At 43.2% G+C, this 17,500-nt stretch overlaps 1 protein-coding gene across 1 annotated transcript in view; it reads right to left on the reverse strand.

Annotated features, from left to right (window-relative positions):
• The window catches only part of LOC139381353 (RNA binding protein fox-1 homolog 3-like), a 753,561-nt gene that overhangs the window by 10,204 nt on the left and 725,857 nt on the right, over nucleotides 1-17,500 (reverse strand). The window contains exons 13-15 of the mRNA XM_071124817.1: nucleotides 17,289-17,328; nucleotides 15,908-15,972; nucleotides 6,574-6,652 (exon numbers count right to left, since the gene is read on the reverse strand). Of these exons, the coding sequence (XP_070980918.1) occupies nucleotides 6,574-6,652; nucleotides 15,908-15,972; nucleotides 17,289-17,328 (184 nt within the window). The remainder of the gene's footprint in view (nucleotides 1-6,573; nucleotides 6,653-15,907; nucleotides 15,973-17,288; nucleotides 17,329-17,500) is intronic.

Consider the following 17,500-nt stretch of genomic DNA (forward strand, 5'->3'; position numbering starts at 1 on the left):
TATGGAGAGAGAGATATGGAGAGAGAGAGACAAAGAGAGAGCGAGCGAGAGAGAGAAAGAGAGAGCGAGCGAGAGAGAGAAAGCGAGAGAAGTTTCACTCAATACCCTCACAGACCTGAGCTTGGTCAGGTGTGTGAGGTGTAACATCACAAATCGTTCCCCATCCCAAACCTTTTCCCCCTTAACTGTCAGTAGATCCAAGATTGATGCTGGTAGATAGGGATCAATCGATACCAGCTACATGGGAGTCTCTTACACTCCCCTCCCGCCTCCCACTTTATCTCAGTAAGACTGAACATCTTCTCCTATGGGAGTCCTAACATCCTTCCTAATGTCAGTCACAAATCTAAAAGCACCTACCTCCCTCTCTCTCTGCCCTCCCACCTATGCACCTAAAGGGTGTGTCCCAAATGTCACCCTATTCCCTTTCTAGTGCCATACTTTTGACCAGGGCCCATAGGGTCAAAAGGCTCAGTTCAATTGGGATGCACCCGAGGTCTCCGGTAATCAGACTGTCTATATGGGACAGTGTCTGGGACTGGAACACAGCATGCTACCATGCAAGGTAACAACTCAATGGCCTAATCAATACAGTATGTGTGTCTATCTGCCTGTGCTCTTCTCTCTTCCATATCGTACAAGCCTATAGTGTAGTTATTATTCCAGTAAAGAACACTAGCCAATCTCAGGGGACGAGACATGGTAGTCTCAACAAAAACAGACACTTTGATCCATTAAAGCAGCAGTGCAGTCAACCACGTGATTTTCCACTTGAAATGGTTTTATATTTCTATTATACTCAACACTCTGAAATTGTGAAAATGATAATAATGCCCTTTTTGTGTAAAAGCTGTTTGGAAATATAAATGCCTGGAATTTCAGCCTGTTCAGGTGGGATGGAGTTTTTGACCCAGATCATGACATCACAATCTGATCTGATTATTCTGACCAATGACCAGTCATGTTTTATTTGCATATGTATGCTCCTACTTTGAAGGTGGTAAGTGGGTCAGGTTTTAGTCTAGATGATCCTTTCCGCCAATCAGGGCTGTGAATGTCAATATATTTACATTTGTATCAACACGCCCACATGATCAGACTGAGCAAAAGGAGGATCAGGTAAATAAATCATGAAAAATATATTTGGAGTTATTTTAATGAAATAAACACATACAGTGATATATTAGACATACAGTGATGATTTAAAAATGACACTAGAAAGACTGCATGCAGGCTTTAAAAAACAAATGAGTGTGAAGAAGAGAGTTCAGGGCCCTTTCACTCCTCTTAAATCATATATCTATCATTTTAATAACACCACAAGTAACCATCAACATTTCCCTTCAACATCCTCTTTGTTGAATAGTGTTAATTATTCATTTTGGCATGGTGAAAAAGAATGACTTGAGATATTTAAGGACTCTTTCTGAAAATAAAAACTGACCAATGAAAGAATGCACAGCAATATCAACATGAAGTATTATTGCTTATTTAGTAGATACTGTAGCTTATTTGGTAGAGGAAAACGGAAACCATACAAAGTGTCATTGTGTAAAAGAAACGCTGTGTTCCGCTTTAACAGAACATGATGTCATATTTTTGCATTGTAATTTCAGAAAATGGCCATAATATATCTGCAGTAATAGTGGAAAAAAACTTTTTTTCCACCTAAAAAAATATTTTTGGTGTATACAAATTGCATTGAAAATGCAGCCTTTCTATTTGACAACAAAATACGGTCTGGCTTCTGCTGGGAAGCCTCCCTCTCTTCCATCAGTGTCACTCAGAGGCGTGGTCATCTCCTTCTCGAGCACAACCAACAATGGCAGATTGGGGCAAGGGTCAAACATATATAAATCGTTCTGATTGCTGGTTGCAAAAAAATGTACGCTCAATTTCCGTTTGTGTGTGGAAACAATGCGTTGCAATTTGCCTAGCTTTCTCAAGGTGCACGCAAAGTTAGAGTGCTGTACCTTTAAAGCCATTCTGTGGAGATGGGATACTTTCTGCCTCTGGCTCAGTGCCACAATCAATGCTCTCTCTCTGACACAATGCTGCTGCTGCCCAGGCCACACAGCAATGGCTGCCATAGCTCTCCCAAAGATGGTGGTTAAATAAGATAGTTTACTCAGGCCGTTAACCATTGAATTTTTTTTGTCAAGGTTCCTGTCTGTTTAAGTGGGCATCCCCTCTCTCCCGTGAGCATGCTTTCCTCCATAATATCTGGCATGCTCAAGCGAGAACGGGTACAGCTGGCTCTGGTCTACTTAGTGTCCCCTCCCCACTCACCCCACCTGCCCTGTCTGATCCGCTCGACCAACATTTTTTTGCCAGTGTGATGTCTCGCTCTGGGGCACCGCCTCCGTGGGTGGGGGCGATAAGTAGGCCAGAGTGGCCCTGCCCCTATCAGAAGAAATTAGCAAGTCGAGTGTCTTGCTTTCTCTTCTGTCTCTGGCTCTCCTCCACTCCACTACCATACATCACTTCCTCCTGCGCAGAGTTCTACAATACTACTTCCTGTCAGCCATTTTGTTGCAGCTCAAACTTCTCTTGATATATAATACAAGCCATTTAACAGATGCTTTTATCCAAAGCAACTTACAGTCATGAGTGCATACATTTCTTTACACATGGGTGTCAAACCCACTATCCTGAGGTTGCAAGCACCATAATCTATCAACTGAGCTAGAGACAACCACCCAGCTGAGTGAGTTTCTGTTTCTCTCATTAGCCTAAGAAGTCTCAGGTCTACAAACTAAAGGCTTGTTATTATGGGTCTGTTCTGTAGGCTTTGGGTCCAGCCAATACCCTTAAGGGAATGAAATAGGCCGGCTGTACCATTTACTTACTTAATAAAACCCAGTTTGAAATTTGTTGCTTAAACTGGAATTGCTGACCATTAGCGGGCTTAATGTATATTGGGAAAATGACTAATTGAAACAATAAGGGTACAGAAAATGGGTTGGAATTAAAACCCGCAATCACAGACACATCCCACAGGAGCCGAGTTTGAGAGCACACACTTAAAGAGAGGAAAATACAGCGGCAGCATTTTCTGTTTGTTGGTGAATTCCCTCTGTATGACTCACATTATACAGAGGCAGCAAACCGCACCATGAAATACTATTGTCAATGAGAAAGTGTTCAATTAATGACAATATTTTAACATTTATTGAAGAGAGAGAAAAGCGAGAGACCTACATGTATTCCCTCATCTCCAATTTCTCTCTCTCTCTCTCACTATGTGCTTTCTTACATTCAATAAACCATCAATCTCAACCCAGAGAAATACAAGAAATTCAAAATAGCATCATTTACAATACAGCGATGAAAGACAATGCATATAGTCAAATAAAACTCTTAAAATTAGACATCAATTTGAGAGATTCTTGACCAGGGGTTCATGTGTTTTTTGGAGCTGGAAGTGTTTTGTTCTAGTTTTTGTTTTCCAATAGGAAGTATGAGCTGAGTTTGATAGTTGTTTTTGTTTTCCAATAGGAAGTATGAGCTGAGTTTGATAGTTGTTTTTGTTTTCCAATAGGAAGTATGAGCTGAGTTTGATAGTTGTTTTTGTTTTCCAATAGGAAGTATGAGCTGAGTTTGATAGTTGTTTTTGTTTTCCAACAGGAAGTATGAGCTGAGTTTGATAGTTGTTTTTGTTTTCCAATAGGAAGTATGAGCTGAGTTTGATAGTTGTTTTTGTTTTCCAATAGGAAGTATGAGCTGAGTTTGATAGTTGTTTTTGTTTTCCAATAGGAAGTATGAGCTGAGTTTGATAGTTGTTTTTGTTTTCCAACAGGAAGTATGAGCTGAGTTTGATAGTTGTTTTTGTTTTCCAACAGGAAGTATAAGCTGAGTTTGATAGTTGTTTTTGTTTTCCAATAGGAAGTATGAGCTGAGTTTGATAGTTGTTTTTGTTTTCCAACAGGAAGTATGAGCTGAGTTTGATAGTTGTTTTTGTTTTCCAATAGGAAGTATGAGCTGAGTTTGATAGTTGTTTTTGTTTTCCAATAGGAAGTATGAGCTGAGTTTGATAGTTGTTTTTGTTTTCCAACAGGAAGTATGAGCTGAGTTTGATAGTTGTTTTTGTTTTCCAATAGGAAGTATGAGCTGAGTTTGATAGTTGTTTTTGTTTTCCAATAGGAAGTATGAGTTGAGTTTGATAGTTGTTTTTGTTTTCCAATAGGAAGTATGAGCTGAGTTTGATAGTTGTTTTTGTTTTCCACCAGGAAGTATGAGCTGAGTTTGATAGTTGTTTTTGTTTTCCACCAGGAAGTATGAGTTTAGTTTGATAGTTGTTTTTGTTTGTTTGTTAGTTTGTTTTGCTGGGGGGCAGAAGGAGGGAGGCGTTTGTCCCTCTCTCTCTCTCTAGTAGGGAGTGAAGCGACTGCAACCTCCTCTGTATAGGCTAGCCTGCAACATCAAAGATGAAAAAAGCTCCAATCAGTATTCAGTATAGGAAGCTTGGTTTATAGAATATTATATTGGCTTCTGTTTCCTTTTTCCCTCAAAACTTTCTTCCCTTTTTACTTTTTTTATTTTGTTGCAAAGGTTGGAGTGTTGGTGGAAATTGAGAGGAGATGAGTACTGGAGACGTTAATGTGTTTGTGTGCGTGCGTGCGTATGAATGTGGCGTTATGTTTGTGTGCGTGCGTATGAATGTGGCGTTATGTTTGTGAGAAAGGAATGGAAGGAGTTGAAAAGTGATTGGTCGTAAGATTCTTACTAAGCAGTGACTAAATTCTCTAAAGTTTGACTCTTCAATCAAAACTAGAAACTTCAATCAAAACTACAAATTCTAAATAGGTCATTGAATCAGATATACAGTAGCTAATTCTCTTTCATGTCCAGATCACGATTTATACACAACATGCACCCCTCACTCTGCCTCCCTCTCTCTGCCCCTGCCCCTCTCTTTGTCCCCGCCCCTCTCTCTGCCCCCCTGCCTCCTTGCCTACCCTCCTCTACCCCTCTCCCGCTCCTCTGCCGCCACCCCTCTCTCTGCCCCCAAGCAGGTTATACAAGTATCCTAGTACAGACATGGTTGCCTAAATCTGTCCCGCTGCCCAGAGCCCCTCATTAAAAGTGGCATAGATGATTATCTGCCTCTCCTATCTTCTCCTCTCATATCTTCTCCAGCCCAACTGCAGAGGAAAGCAGCTAGCTCTGCTCTTACATCCCTGGACCTCATTAACAAGACTCTTAACCCAGGAACTACTCATCAAACATCATTAGATATGATGAAATATTTCTCTCCTTCTCAGTCTCGCTCTCTCTTTTAGTAAATGTTTGTTCTTGTTCAGTGATTCTACAAGATGGCATTTAGCCATCTTGTCACTTGTTGTTCCGCCTTAGTGTTTGGCCCAGATTGATACTGTACCCCACCCTCTTCTATTCCCATTCAGCCTATCCATCTTTCTCCTAACATTCTGTGGTTTTTACTGTAGGTGTATGGATAACAGTTTGGTTTGTTTGGGCGTGGTGGTGGTAAAACATCTGCAGTGTACGTATAGTTAGGAAAAAGGGAGGAACATTTTGAGAAAAAAGAGAAGAAAAGGAATAAGGGAATAAAAAAACACAGGCCACAGTTTTAATTAAGTAAATGAATAGGAAAAAAATGAGTCGAATAATTAATGAAAGCTTTTAGCTAGCAGCTGCACGAGAGGGGGGGGGGGTCGCTCGGTAAGGGAGAAGGGGGAAGGAACGGGGCGGGGGGGGGGGGGGGGTGCGCTTTCCGGCATCTCGCGCGTGTCTGCACACAACACCCTGCACATCTGTCTAAGGCAAGACCTCTCATCCAATCAGCTTCTCCAACAGAGCTAAGGGGAGCTGGGTGTCATTTTTCTTCTCTCTTTATATATTTCTTCTTTCTTCCTTTAATCTCTCATGGCACGCCACTGCATGCACTTAATGGTCGTTCATCTCTGGAGGAAGTCCTTATCCACACCCGGGAACGAAAACAAATGGCTTTTTATTTTATTTTCTCTTTTTGGGGGGGGGGGGCTCTCTTTTTTTATCTGCAAGATATTTTTTCATCTTTGATGTTAGCTGCAAAAGCTAGCTAAAAACAAACATTAACCAATTGACTATTTCTTCCTGTGGAAATTTGGGAGACTCCACTGATAGTGGAGGATGTACAGGTCTCATTTCAATTTCAAAGAGATTCAGGCCAATTAAAATTGAAAGGGGTTAGAGAATAAGACAACAATGTGTCTGGTTCATTTACTGAAGTGGCAACAAGTCAGCTTTAAATCTCACATTGAAAAATCACAATTCAATTCTCCTCACAAGTGTCCATTCTATTTTCATTTATATGAATCTGTACATAATGAATATATTACATTTATCATACATTGTAGTTATATCATGTATCTTTAAAAGAGCCCAAACACTTTCTATAGCGCTCGGACTACTAGTCTGCATCTCAAATGCACCCTATCCTCTATAGAGTGCACTACTTTTGATCAGGGCCAATATGGAATAGGGTGCCATTCTGGATGACGCCTTAGTATTAAATATGAATACGTTCTAGTAAGCAGTGGTCAAAATAGCTGAAGAGGACAGAGGACTCACCATAGTACCCACACTGTACGTGGCCGCAGGACCAATCGTGTGGTGATATGGGTCTGCTGTTGCATAGACTCTCCCGTAACTGTATGGGAGAGAGGAGAGAGGAGAGAGAGAGACCACACCCTTGTCTTACAACGTGTCTTAGCTTAAGTGTGTTCAGGATTCATTTTTATCAATTACATAACTTTTATCGTGTTAGACAAAATCAGATATTCATTCAAATTCAGTATTGGGAATTGTTTCTCCTAACGGACCTAACCTCAAATAAGAATCATCTGCACTTCCGGTTTGATTGAATAACGTCCCTTAAGAGTTTTGATAACAGATAAGTAGTGTCAAACCGGTCCACAATGAGACACTAACGCTCTGGGTCGTCGATTTTAACTGGGGTCCGGAGACTAGATCTATAATCATTTCCCCTCTCAGTCACGTTACAGACAGCCCTATGGGATGGAAATGCAATCGATGTCTCGCTATAAATGTACGTCGTAAAGGTGAGAGTGTGTGATTGCAATGATTTGTTTTACCCGTTTCAATTTATGAGAAAGAGGAGGGAGTGTTTTATCTTCTGATGGAGGGAGGGAGGGAGGGATGGGTGGAGGGAGGGAGGGATGGGAGGGAGGGGAGGAGGGATAGAAGGATGGGTGGAGGTGTGGAGGGGTGGAGGGAGGAGTGAAGGGAGGGAGGGGTGAGAAGAGGGAGGGATGGGAGGAGGGAGGGAGGGAGCGATGGGAGGGAGGGAGGGGAGGATGGATAGAAGGATGGGTGGAGGGAGGGAGGGGTGAAGGGAGGGAGGAGTGAGAAGAGGGAGGAAGGGAGGGATTGGAGGAGGGAGGGAGGGAGCGATGGGAGGGAGGGAGGGGAGGAGGGATAGAAGGATGGGTGGAGGGAAGGAGGGAGGGATGGGATGAGGGATGGGGAGGGGAGGAGGGATAGAAGGATGGGTGGAGGGAGGGAGGGGTGGAGGGAGAAGGGGAGGGGTGAGAAGAGGGAGGAAGGGAGGGATGGGAGGAGGGAGGGATGGGAGGAGGGATAGAGGGAGGGAGGTAGGGATGGATGGAGAGATGGGAGGGAGGGAGGGAGGATAGAGGGTAGTAATGAATGTAAAACCAGTTAGATAGACAGAGGGAGGAGACAGAGAAAAGGAGTTATGTATGAGGAAGAAAAAGGGATAGAGGGAGATGAAAAGTAAAAAAGGGTGATAGATGTAGAAAAATTTGACCCGAGACTAGAGGACAGAGTATATGAAGCAGAAAGATAGCAGAAAGAGGGGGATATTGGCAGAGACATAGACAAATACAGGGTCCAATAGAGAGGAAGAGATAGAGTGAGGTTGATAGAAAGAAACTGGAAGCAAGAGAGAGTGACTAGAAAAAAAAAGAGAGAGAAATAGACCGTCTGGTCTAGGGTCATCCCTGCCCTTTTCCTGTTCTCAGCTCCTGTCTCTGAAGGCTTATTCCCTGTCTATTCACCAGCACTAGCTCAGAACTAATCCCACCATCCCTACCTCCCTCCCTCCCTCCTTTCATCCCTCTATCCCTCTCTCTCTCTCTCTGAGACGGGACAAGCCGGGCCGCGTCGACCACTTTATTTATTCCTCTCCTCTACATCCCTCTCTCTAGTCCCTTGTTTGTTTGCTCTCCTCCAAAAACGAGAGATGCCAGTGGAGGTCTGGAGGGCAAAGATAAGGCCCTGTAGGGGTTGGCCTATCAGAGAGAAGAGGAGAAAAGAGGGATGGCAGATAGGAGGGATGAAATGGGGGATGAAAGGAGGGATGGAGCAGAGGTGCAGGGAGGTAATAATGGCATGGTGGGAAAATGAAATGTTGGAGCATGACATAGTTGCAAAGAAGTGCAGAGAAGAGATGAAAGAAAGGAGAGGTAGATGAATGGGATGAAGAAAGGTAGGTGGTCAATATGCAGGGGAAGAGATGTGAATAGATGGATGGATGAAGAAGGAGGGGTGGAAATAGATGAAAAGGAATCCACGCCCTGTTACTACACTAAAAAAACGTTGGTTGTTTGGTTGACCCAACTGCTGGGTTAGAGGCATTGGGTCACTTAGTTGGGTTGTTTCCTTTAAAAACTACTGGGTTATTGGTGCTGGGTTATTGGTGCTGGGTTATTGGTGCTGGGTTATTGACGCTGGGTTATTGGTGCTGGGTTATTGACGCTGGGTTATTGACGCTGGGTTATTGGTGCTGGGTTATTGACGCTGGGTTATTGGTGCTGGGTTATTGGCGCTGGGTTATTGACGCTGGGTTATTGGCGCTGGGTTATTGACGCTGGGTTATTGACGCTGGGTTATTGGTGCTGGGTTATTGACGCTGGGTTATTGACGCTGGGTTATTGATGCTGGGTTAATGATGCTGGGTTAATGATGCTGGGTTATTGATGCTGGGTTAATGATGCTGGGTTATTGATGCTGGGTTATTGGTGCTGGGTTATTGGTGCTGGGTTATTGATGCTGGGTTAATGATGCTGGGTTATTGATGCTGGGTTAATGATGCTGGGTTATTGGTGCTGGGTTATTGATGCTGGGTTATTGATTCTGGGTTATTGGTGCTGGGTTATTGATGCTGGGTTATTGATGCTGGGTTATTGATGCTGGGTTAATGATGCTGGGTTATTGGTGCTGGGTTATTGGTGCTGGGTTATTGATGCTGGGTTATTGGTGCTGGGTTATTGGTGCTGGGTTATTGATGCTGGGTTATTGGTGCTGGGTTATTGATGCTGGGTTATTGGTGCTGGGTTATTGATGCTGGGTTATTGGTGCTGGGTTAATGATGCTGGGTTATTGATGCTGGGTTAATGATGCTGGGTTATTGGTGCTGGGTTATTGATTCTGGGTTATTGACGCTGGGTTATTGACGCTGGGTTATTGATGCTGGGTTATTGATGCTGGGATAATGATGCTGGGTTAATGATGCTGGGTTATTGATGCTGGGTTAATGACGCTGGGTTATTGATGCTGGGTTATTGGTGCTGGGTTATTGGTGCTGGGTTATTGATGCTGGGTTAATGATGCTGGGTTATTGATGCTGGGTTAATGATGCTGGGTTATTGGTGCTGGGTTATTGATGCTGGGTTATTGATTCTGGGTTATTGGTGCTGGGTTATTGATGCTGGGTTATTGATGCTGGGTTATTGATGCTGGGTTAATGATGCTGGGTTATTGGTGCTGGGTTATTGGTGCTGGGTTATTGATGCTGGGTTATTGGTGCTGGGTTATTGGTGCTGGGTTATTGATGCTGGGTTATTGGTGCTGGGTTATTGATGCTGGGTTATTGATGCTGGGTTAATGATGCTGGGTTATTGGTGCTGGGTTATTGATGCTGGGTTATTGATGCTGGGTTATTGACATATGATCCAGCGGGTCAGATCAGAAGACTGGAGTTATAGTTTAGTAGGGGCGTGGCATTCAGATTATTTTTGACCACCTGTTAAGAGTAAATGTCATTCTTGGTCATCTGTTCTGTTGTATAGTTTCCACATGTTACGGTTAAACATTGACATTTCTTTAAATTCAATGAGGCTTACAGAAGTGTATTTTATTTACAGTGCCTTGCGAAAGTATTCGGCACCCCTTGAACTTTGCGACCTTTTGCCACATTCCAGGCTTCAAACATAAAGATATAAAACTGTATTTTTCTGTGAAGAATCAACAACAAGTGGGACACAATCATGAAGTGGAACGACATTTATTGGATATTTCAAACTTTTTTAACAAATCAAAAACTGAAAAATTGGCCGTGCAAAATTATTCAGCCCCTTTACTTTCAGTGCAGCAAACTCTCTCCAGAAGTTCAGTGAGGATCTCTGAATGATCCAATGTTGACCTAAATGACTAATGATGATAAATACAATCCACCTGTGTGTAATCAAGTCTCCGTATAAATGCACCTGCACTGTGATAGTCTCAGAGGTCCGTTAAAAGCGCAGAGAGCATCATGAAGAACAAGGAACACACCAGCCAGGTCCGAGATACTGTTGTGAAGAAGTTTAAAGCCGGATTTGGATACAAAAAGATTTCCCAAGCTTTAAACATCCCAAGGAGCACTGTGCAAACGATAATATTGAAATGGAAGGAGTATCAGACCACTGCAAATCTACCAAGACCTGGCCGTCCCTCTAAACCACATATGTCAGAGTCAAGGCCCGCGGGCCACATCCGGCCCGCAAGAAGGTTTTTTACGGCCCCTGGGATGATCTTGATTTATTATTAGAACCGGCCCGCAGCAAGCCGGCAGCCCGCAGATCTTTTACACGCACCAATACTACATTTCCCACAATGCAAAGGTGACGCACCGAGCAGTAGGCTGCTTCATTTCAATATTTATTGGCACAGCAGTCGTCAGCATCACAGTAAAATTAACTTTCAGATACCCATCAAAAATGGCAAAACGGAAGGTGGATACTGAGAACCGGGGGTTTCAAACAAGGTGGGAGTCGGAGTATATGTTCACGAAGGTAGCTGGAAAACCTGTGTGTCTTCTGTGTGGAGAAAGTGTGGCGGTACTGAAAGAGTATAATCTGAGACGACATTATGAAACGAAACACGCGGACAAAAACAAGAATATGGACATGGAACAAAGGCTACAAAAGGCAGAGGAATTAAAACGAGGCCTCAAATCTCGACAGGCTCTGTTCAAAAAAGCCAAATCACAAGGCCAGGCTGCTGTCAAGGCCAGTTTTATTTTGGCAGAAGAGATCGCTAAATCAGCCCGGCCATTTACGGAGGGGGATTTCATCAAAAACTGCATGATTAAAGTTTGTGACGAAGTTTGCCCAGAAAAAAGGCAACTCTTTTTAAATGTGAGTCTGAGCAGAAACACCATTGCCGAGAGAGTAGACCAGTTGTCCATCAATCTAAAAGAGCAGCTTGTGAAAAAGGGAAAAGATTTTATTGCATATTCCTTGGCTGTGGATGAGAGCACCGACATTTCTGACATTGCCCAGTTGTCAATTTTCATCCGCGGAGTGGACTCCAACCTAAGCGTGACAGAGGAGTTTTTGGCTTTACGTCCTATGCATGGCACAACTACGGGGCATGATTTGTATGAAGAGGTGTCAAGATGTGTAAATGAGATGGAGCTGCCTTGGGAAAAACTTGTGGGTTTGACAACCGACGGAGCACCTGCGATGTGTGGACACAGGAGCGGACTGGTGGCGAAGATACGGGAAAAGATGCAAGAGGAAAACGCGACAGGTGAGCTGACAGCTTATCATTGTATCATACACCAGGAAGCGTTGTGCGGTAAAGCCTTGAAAATGGAGCATGTAATGAGCATCATCACGCGCACAGTTAACTTTATCAGAGCCAAAGGTTTGAATCACCGCCAGTTCAAGGCATTTCTGACGGAGTTAGAAACGGAGCATGGTGATTTGCCTTATCACACAGAGGTGCGATGGCTAAGCCAGGGAAAGGTGCTTCAAAGATGTTTCGAGCTTCGTGAGGAGATTTGTCTGTTCTTGGACAGCAAAGGGAAAGACACAACACAACTCCGAGACGAAATGTTTCTGTGTGAAATGGCTTTTCTGTGTGACATTACGAGTCATCTGAATGCAATAAACTTGCAGCTGCAGGGTCGGGATCGTGTCATCTCTGATATGTACAGTACAGTGAAGGCATTTAAAACCAAACTGACTCTGTGGGAGACGCAGATGCGGAAAGAAAATTTGAGCCACTTTCCCAGCTGCCAGACCATGAAAGAGAAGCTCTCTACCAGTGCGTTCCCGAGCACACAGTTGGCTGATAAAATAGGTATGCTTGCCGCTGACTTTCGACGCCGATTTGCTGACTTTGAAGCACAAAAAAGCAGGTTGGAACTGCTCGGTAACCCATTTGCTGTTGACGTGGAAAGCTCACCACCAAACCTCCAAATGGAGTTGATTGACCTCCAATGCAATGATGCACTGAGGGCAAAATATGCGGCAGTGGGTGCTGCGGAGTTCGCCCGTTTCCTCCCCGGCACAATGCCCCAGCTGCGCATCCAGGCTGCTCAAACGTTGTCTATGTTTGGCAGCACATACCTGTGTGAACAACTGTTTTCTTTGATGAACCTGAACAAAACATCACACAGAAGTCGACTTACTGCTGAACACCTCCACTCAATTCTGAGGATTTCTTCAGCTCAGAGCCTTACCCCGAACATTGATGAACTTGTGGAAAAGATGGGACACCACCAAGTATCACCCTCAACCTCAAACAAGTGAACATTACTGTGCAATCACATATTTAGAGTTTTTACTCAGTTCAAGTTTAAAAGTTAAAATTTAATATTTGTTTTCACTGCATGTTACTTCTCCTTAAACAAAGTGTTGTTTTTGATTAATAGATTTTTGCACTTTATTTTTTTGTATTTCAATCCAATTATATTTTAAAAATATTTCAGTTGAGTGGATGATAGAAAATTGCTATTATTGTTTTTTCTTTGAAGTAAATTTAGCCCACTTTTGCTAAAATAGAAAATATAGTCTACTGATGGTGCCTTGAATACCGGTTTCTTTCATTTAATGTTCATGTTATGGGGATATTTATATAAAGGAAATTTGTCTTTTGTGTCTGTTGAAAATTAAAGATTACTGACAGAGCCATAAGAAAATATTGCTTTATTTATCTGATCATATTGTAATATATTTGTTAGGTTTTCAGTAGGTTCAATTAGGTTCACTAGACTATATGCGTCATTTAAAAATTTTTCAATGAACATTCGAACAGTCCGGCCCTCGTCTTGTAGCTGATTTTTTTATTTGGCCCTCCGTCCATTTGACTTTGACACCCCTGCTCTAAACTTTCAGCTCATACAAGGAGAAGACTGATCAGAGATGCAGCCAAGAGGCCCATGATCACTCTGGATGAACTGCAGAGATCTACAGCTGAGGTGGGAGACTCTGTCCATAGGACAACAATCAGTCATATATTGCACAAATCTGGCCTTTATGGAAGAGTGGCAAGAAGAAAGCCATTTCTTAAAGATATCCATAAAAAGTGTCGTTTAAAGTTTGCCACAAGCCACCTGGGAGACACACCAAACATGTGGAAGAAGGTGCTCTGGTCAGATGAAACCAAAATTGAACTTTTTGGCAACAATGCAAAACGTTATGTTTGGCGTAAAAGCAACACAGCGGAACACACCATCCCCACTGTCAAACATGGTGGTGGCAGCATCATGGTTTGGGCCTGCTTTTCTTCAGCAGGGACAGGGAAGATGGTTAAAATTGATGGGAAGATGGATGGAGCCAAATACAGGACCATTCTGGAAGAAAACCTGATGGAGTCTGCAAAAGACCTGAGACTGGGACGGAGATTTGTCTTCCAACAAGACAATGATCCAAAACATAAAGCAAAATCTACAATGGAATGGTTCAAAAATAAACATATCCAGGTGTTAGAATGGCCAAGTCAAAGTCCAGACCTGAATCCAATCGAGAATCTGTGGAAAGAACTGAAAACTGCTGTTCACAAATGCTCTCCATCCAACCTCACTGAGCTCGAGCTGTTTTGCAAGGAGGAATGGGAAAAAAATTCAGTCTCTCGATGTGCAAAACTGATAGAGAAATACCCCAAGCGACTTACAGCTGTAATCGCAGCAAAAGGTGGCGCTACAAAGTATTAACTTAAGGGGGCTGAATAATTTTGCACGCCCAATTTTTCAGTTTTTGATTTGTTAAAAAAGTTTGAAATATCCAATAAATGTCGTTCCACTTCATGATTGTGTCTCACTTGTTGTTGATTCTTCACAAAAAAATACAGTTTTATATCTTTATGTTTGAAGCCTGAAATGTGGCAAAAGGTCGCAAAGTTCAAGGGGGCCGAATACTTTCGCAAGGCACTGTATTTAACTAGGCAAGTCAGTTAAGAACAAATTCTTATTTACAGTGACTGCCTACTTGTAAAGCCCCCCCGGCCAAACCCTCCCCTAACTCGGACAACACTTGGCCAATTGTGTGCCACCTGAAGGGACTCCTGATCATGGCAGGTTGTGATGCAGCCCAGGATCGAACCCGGGTCTGTACCGCTGTGCCACTCGTGAACCCGAGTTCCCTTAACACCTATGTAAATCCTATTGTTTGGACACAATAAGGTGGTTTACCTCATTATAATTTGCAATAAAGAGAGCTATAATTTGTAATAAATTATAATATTACAGAAACATTTGCAGTATGTAAACTTAAGATAATGAACAGGAATTACATTTACTCTTACGGGTGGCCAATTAGATCTAGTTGAAAGCCACACCCCTAATAAACTAAGGATTACATTTTAAAAAAATACCCAGAGTTCAAACCCAGCATGAGAGCAAAAAATACCCAACTGATGGTTAATTCTATCCATGCTTGGGTACTCCCAACAACCCAATTTGTTGGGTTATTCACGCAACTCAACTGGTGGGTTCAAAATAAACCAATATTTACCCAGCGCTGAGTTACTAAAGAACCCAAATGGGGTTGTTTTTAACCCAGCATTTTAGAGCGTAGTAAAGAGGTAATGTTACCACTATGCTGTCATGTCCTTTCTGTTGACATGCACCACTCAAGAACATAGCAGCTGATTGGCTGTGGAGACTTAAGCAGACAGGACATGGCTATGTGTTTGTGTGAAAGAGCTCCCTGGGGAAGCAGAGGCAACAATTCTCTCAGTTCCACACTGATCCACTGCCTCTAAGCCCTCTTAGCCAACAATAAATAACACTCCACCCCTCAGTGAACTGACTGACTCACTTTAAATCACTTCTTTTTAAAAAAGAAGAGAAAGAAAATAAGAAGAGAGAGAACAGAAAGAGAGATGAGAAGATGACACAGAAAAAAGAGATCAGTCAGAGGGAGAAAAATAGAGAAATAAATGATTGACAGAGCAAGAGAGAAAAAAGAGAGGGCGATTAGAAGGAGAGAATGAAATAACTCTAGCAGAGAGAGAGATACAGCCAGCCCTTCACCTGCTCTGCTCCTCTGTTCATAATTCCCCTGCGTTGTCTGATAAATCTAACATTATCTGTGGCCTACAGGCTCCCGATGCCACCGTCCTTTATCAGGCCTGACACGCTCAATCTCCCCTAGACTAGTTCTCCCAACGCCCTCACACAACCCTCCCAACCCATGGAGGAGAGCTCCGAGACTGGGTTGACTGAGACTGGCGGCTGGATCGCCCTGGAGGGTCAGTGGCTGAATCTAACAACACAAGGGTCCGGGTGAATCACTAACAACACCTACCCCACCACGGCCCACAACCCAGGGAGTAGAGCTCCGTGCCTGGGTAGACTGAGACCGGAGGCTTGGCCCTCTGGAGGGTAAGTGGCTGGAAGTTTGAGGTTAGTGGGGCAGTGTGTGTGTGTTACCTGTCGCTGTATGCGGTTGCAGCCGTGGCTGCTGGCTGGGCGTATCTGTATGCTGCATAACCTCCCTGTGAAGAAGACAGGAAGAAAACACGCTGTTACTGATAATACACAGAGGTTGCGTGCCAAATGGCACCTTGTTCCCTATATAATGCGGTGCACTACTGCTGACCAGGACCAATAGGACCTTGGTCAAAAGTAGTGCACTACATACGGAATTGTGTGCCAATAGGGATGTACACAATCAAACAGTCATTGACTGAATAAGGTGTAATTTTCTTCCATTAATAAACCCTCTAACACAACAATCAGCGTAGTGCTACAATACTGCAAATACATTTATGAGAGAGAGGGAGAAAAAAAATGCCAGTTCAGCAATTATTGTGAATGAATGGAGAGGGATGGGCCATGTTTGTGTGTGTGTGTGTGTATCGCCATGGCGATTAACGAGGGTGTAATTAATGTGTGGGGCGGGCGAGAGGCTTATGGAGCAGAGCCAGAGGGAGCTGTTTCTGTGTTCAACAATGGAGAGGGGACAATGTGTGTCTGTGTGTGAGCATGTGCATTTGTGTGTGTGTATGTGTGTGTGTGTGTGTGTGTGTGTGTGTGTGTGTGTGTGTGTGTGTGTGTGTGTGTGTGTGTGTGTGTGTGTGTGTGTGTGTATTTGATGACTTAGAGCCACAGCCCGGGGCCCATTCATATTACCTGTACAAGCTGACATGACACCTGACATACAGGCTAATTGACCATTCAACAGCCCGTGTTCCAATTACAGGAACATCAACTGCAATACTGTTGAACTGAAGTCATACTAGCAAACAAACTCAGACACTGGCTTACATGCAAACACACACACACACACACACACACACACACACACACACACACACACACACACACAGACAAACATACACAAACACTTCTCCAAAGAATCAGACATAATTTACAAACGAAGCATTTGTGTTTAGTGAGTCCACCAGATCAGAGGCAGAAGGGATGACCAGGGATGTTCTCTTAATAACTGTGGGATTTGGCCCATTTTCTTGTCCTGCTAAGCATTCAAAATGTAACAAGTACTTGTGGGTGTCAGGGAAAATGTATGGAGTAAAAGGTACATTATTTTCTTTAGGAATGTAGTGAAGTAAAAGTTGTCCAAAATATAAAACTAAAGTAAAGTACAGATACCCCAAAAAACTACTTAAGTAGTACTTTAAAGTAATTTGACTTAAGTACTTTACACCACTTGATGCCCAGAAGGGTTTAAATTCACCAGTCAGGCGGCTTGGCAGATAAGGAAAGGGCCCGATCAACACAACAAGAAGGAGATGAGGAGAAAGACAGAAACAGAAGGGGGGAAAGAGTGGAAATAAGTAGAATCACTTACGTATATTTCTGCACCATAGAAGCCGTCCTGGTAAACAACACTGGAGATGGAACAGAGAGACAGACAGTAAGCTGTAGCACACTATGGTAGTCTCAAATGGCACCCTATTCCCTATATAGTGCACTACTTTTCAGCCATATGAGCCCTATATAGGGAGTAGGCTGCCATTTGGGATGTAGCCCATAGTCCAGTCCCATGGCCCTATTGGAGAG

Source organism: Oncorhynchus clarkii, chromosome 23 (assembly GCF_045791955.1).
Source record: "Oncorhynchus clarkii lewisi isolate Uvic-CL-2024 chromosome 23, UVic_Ocla_1.0, whole genome shotgun sequence".
Lineage (NCBI taxonomy): Eukaryota > Metazoa > Chordata > Actinopteri > Salmoniformes > Salmonidae > Oncorhynchus > Oncorhynchus clarkii.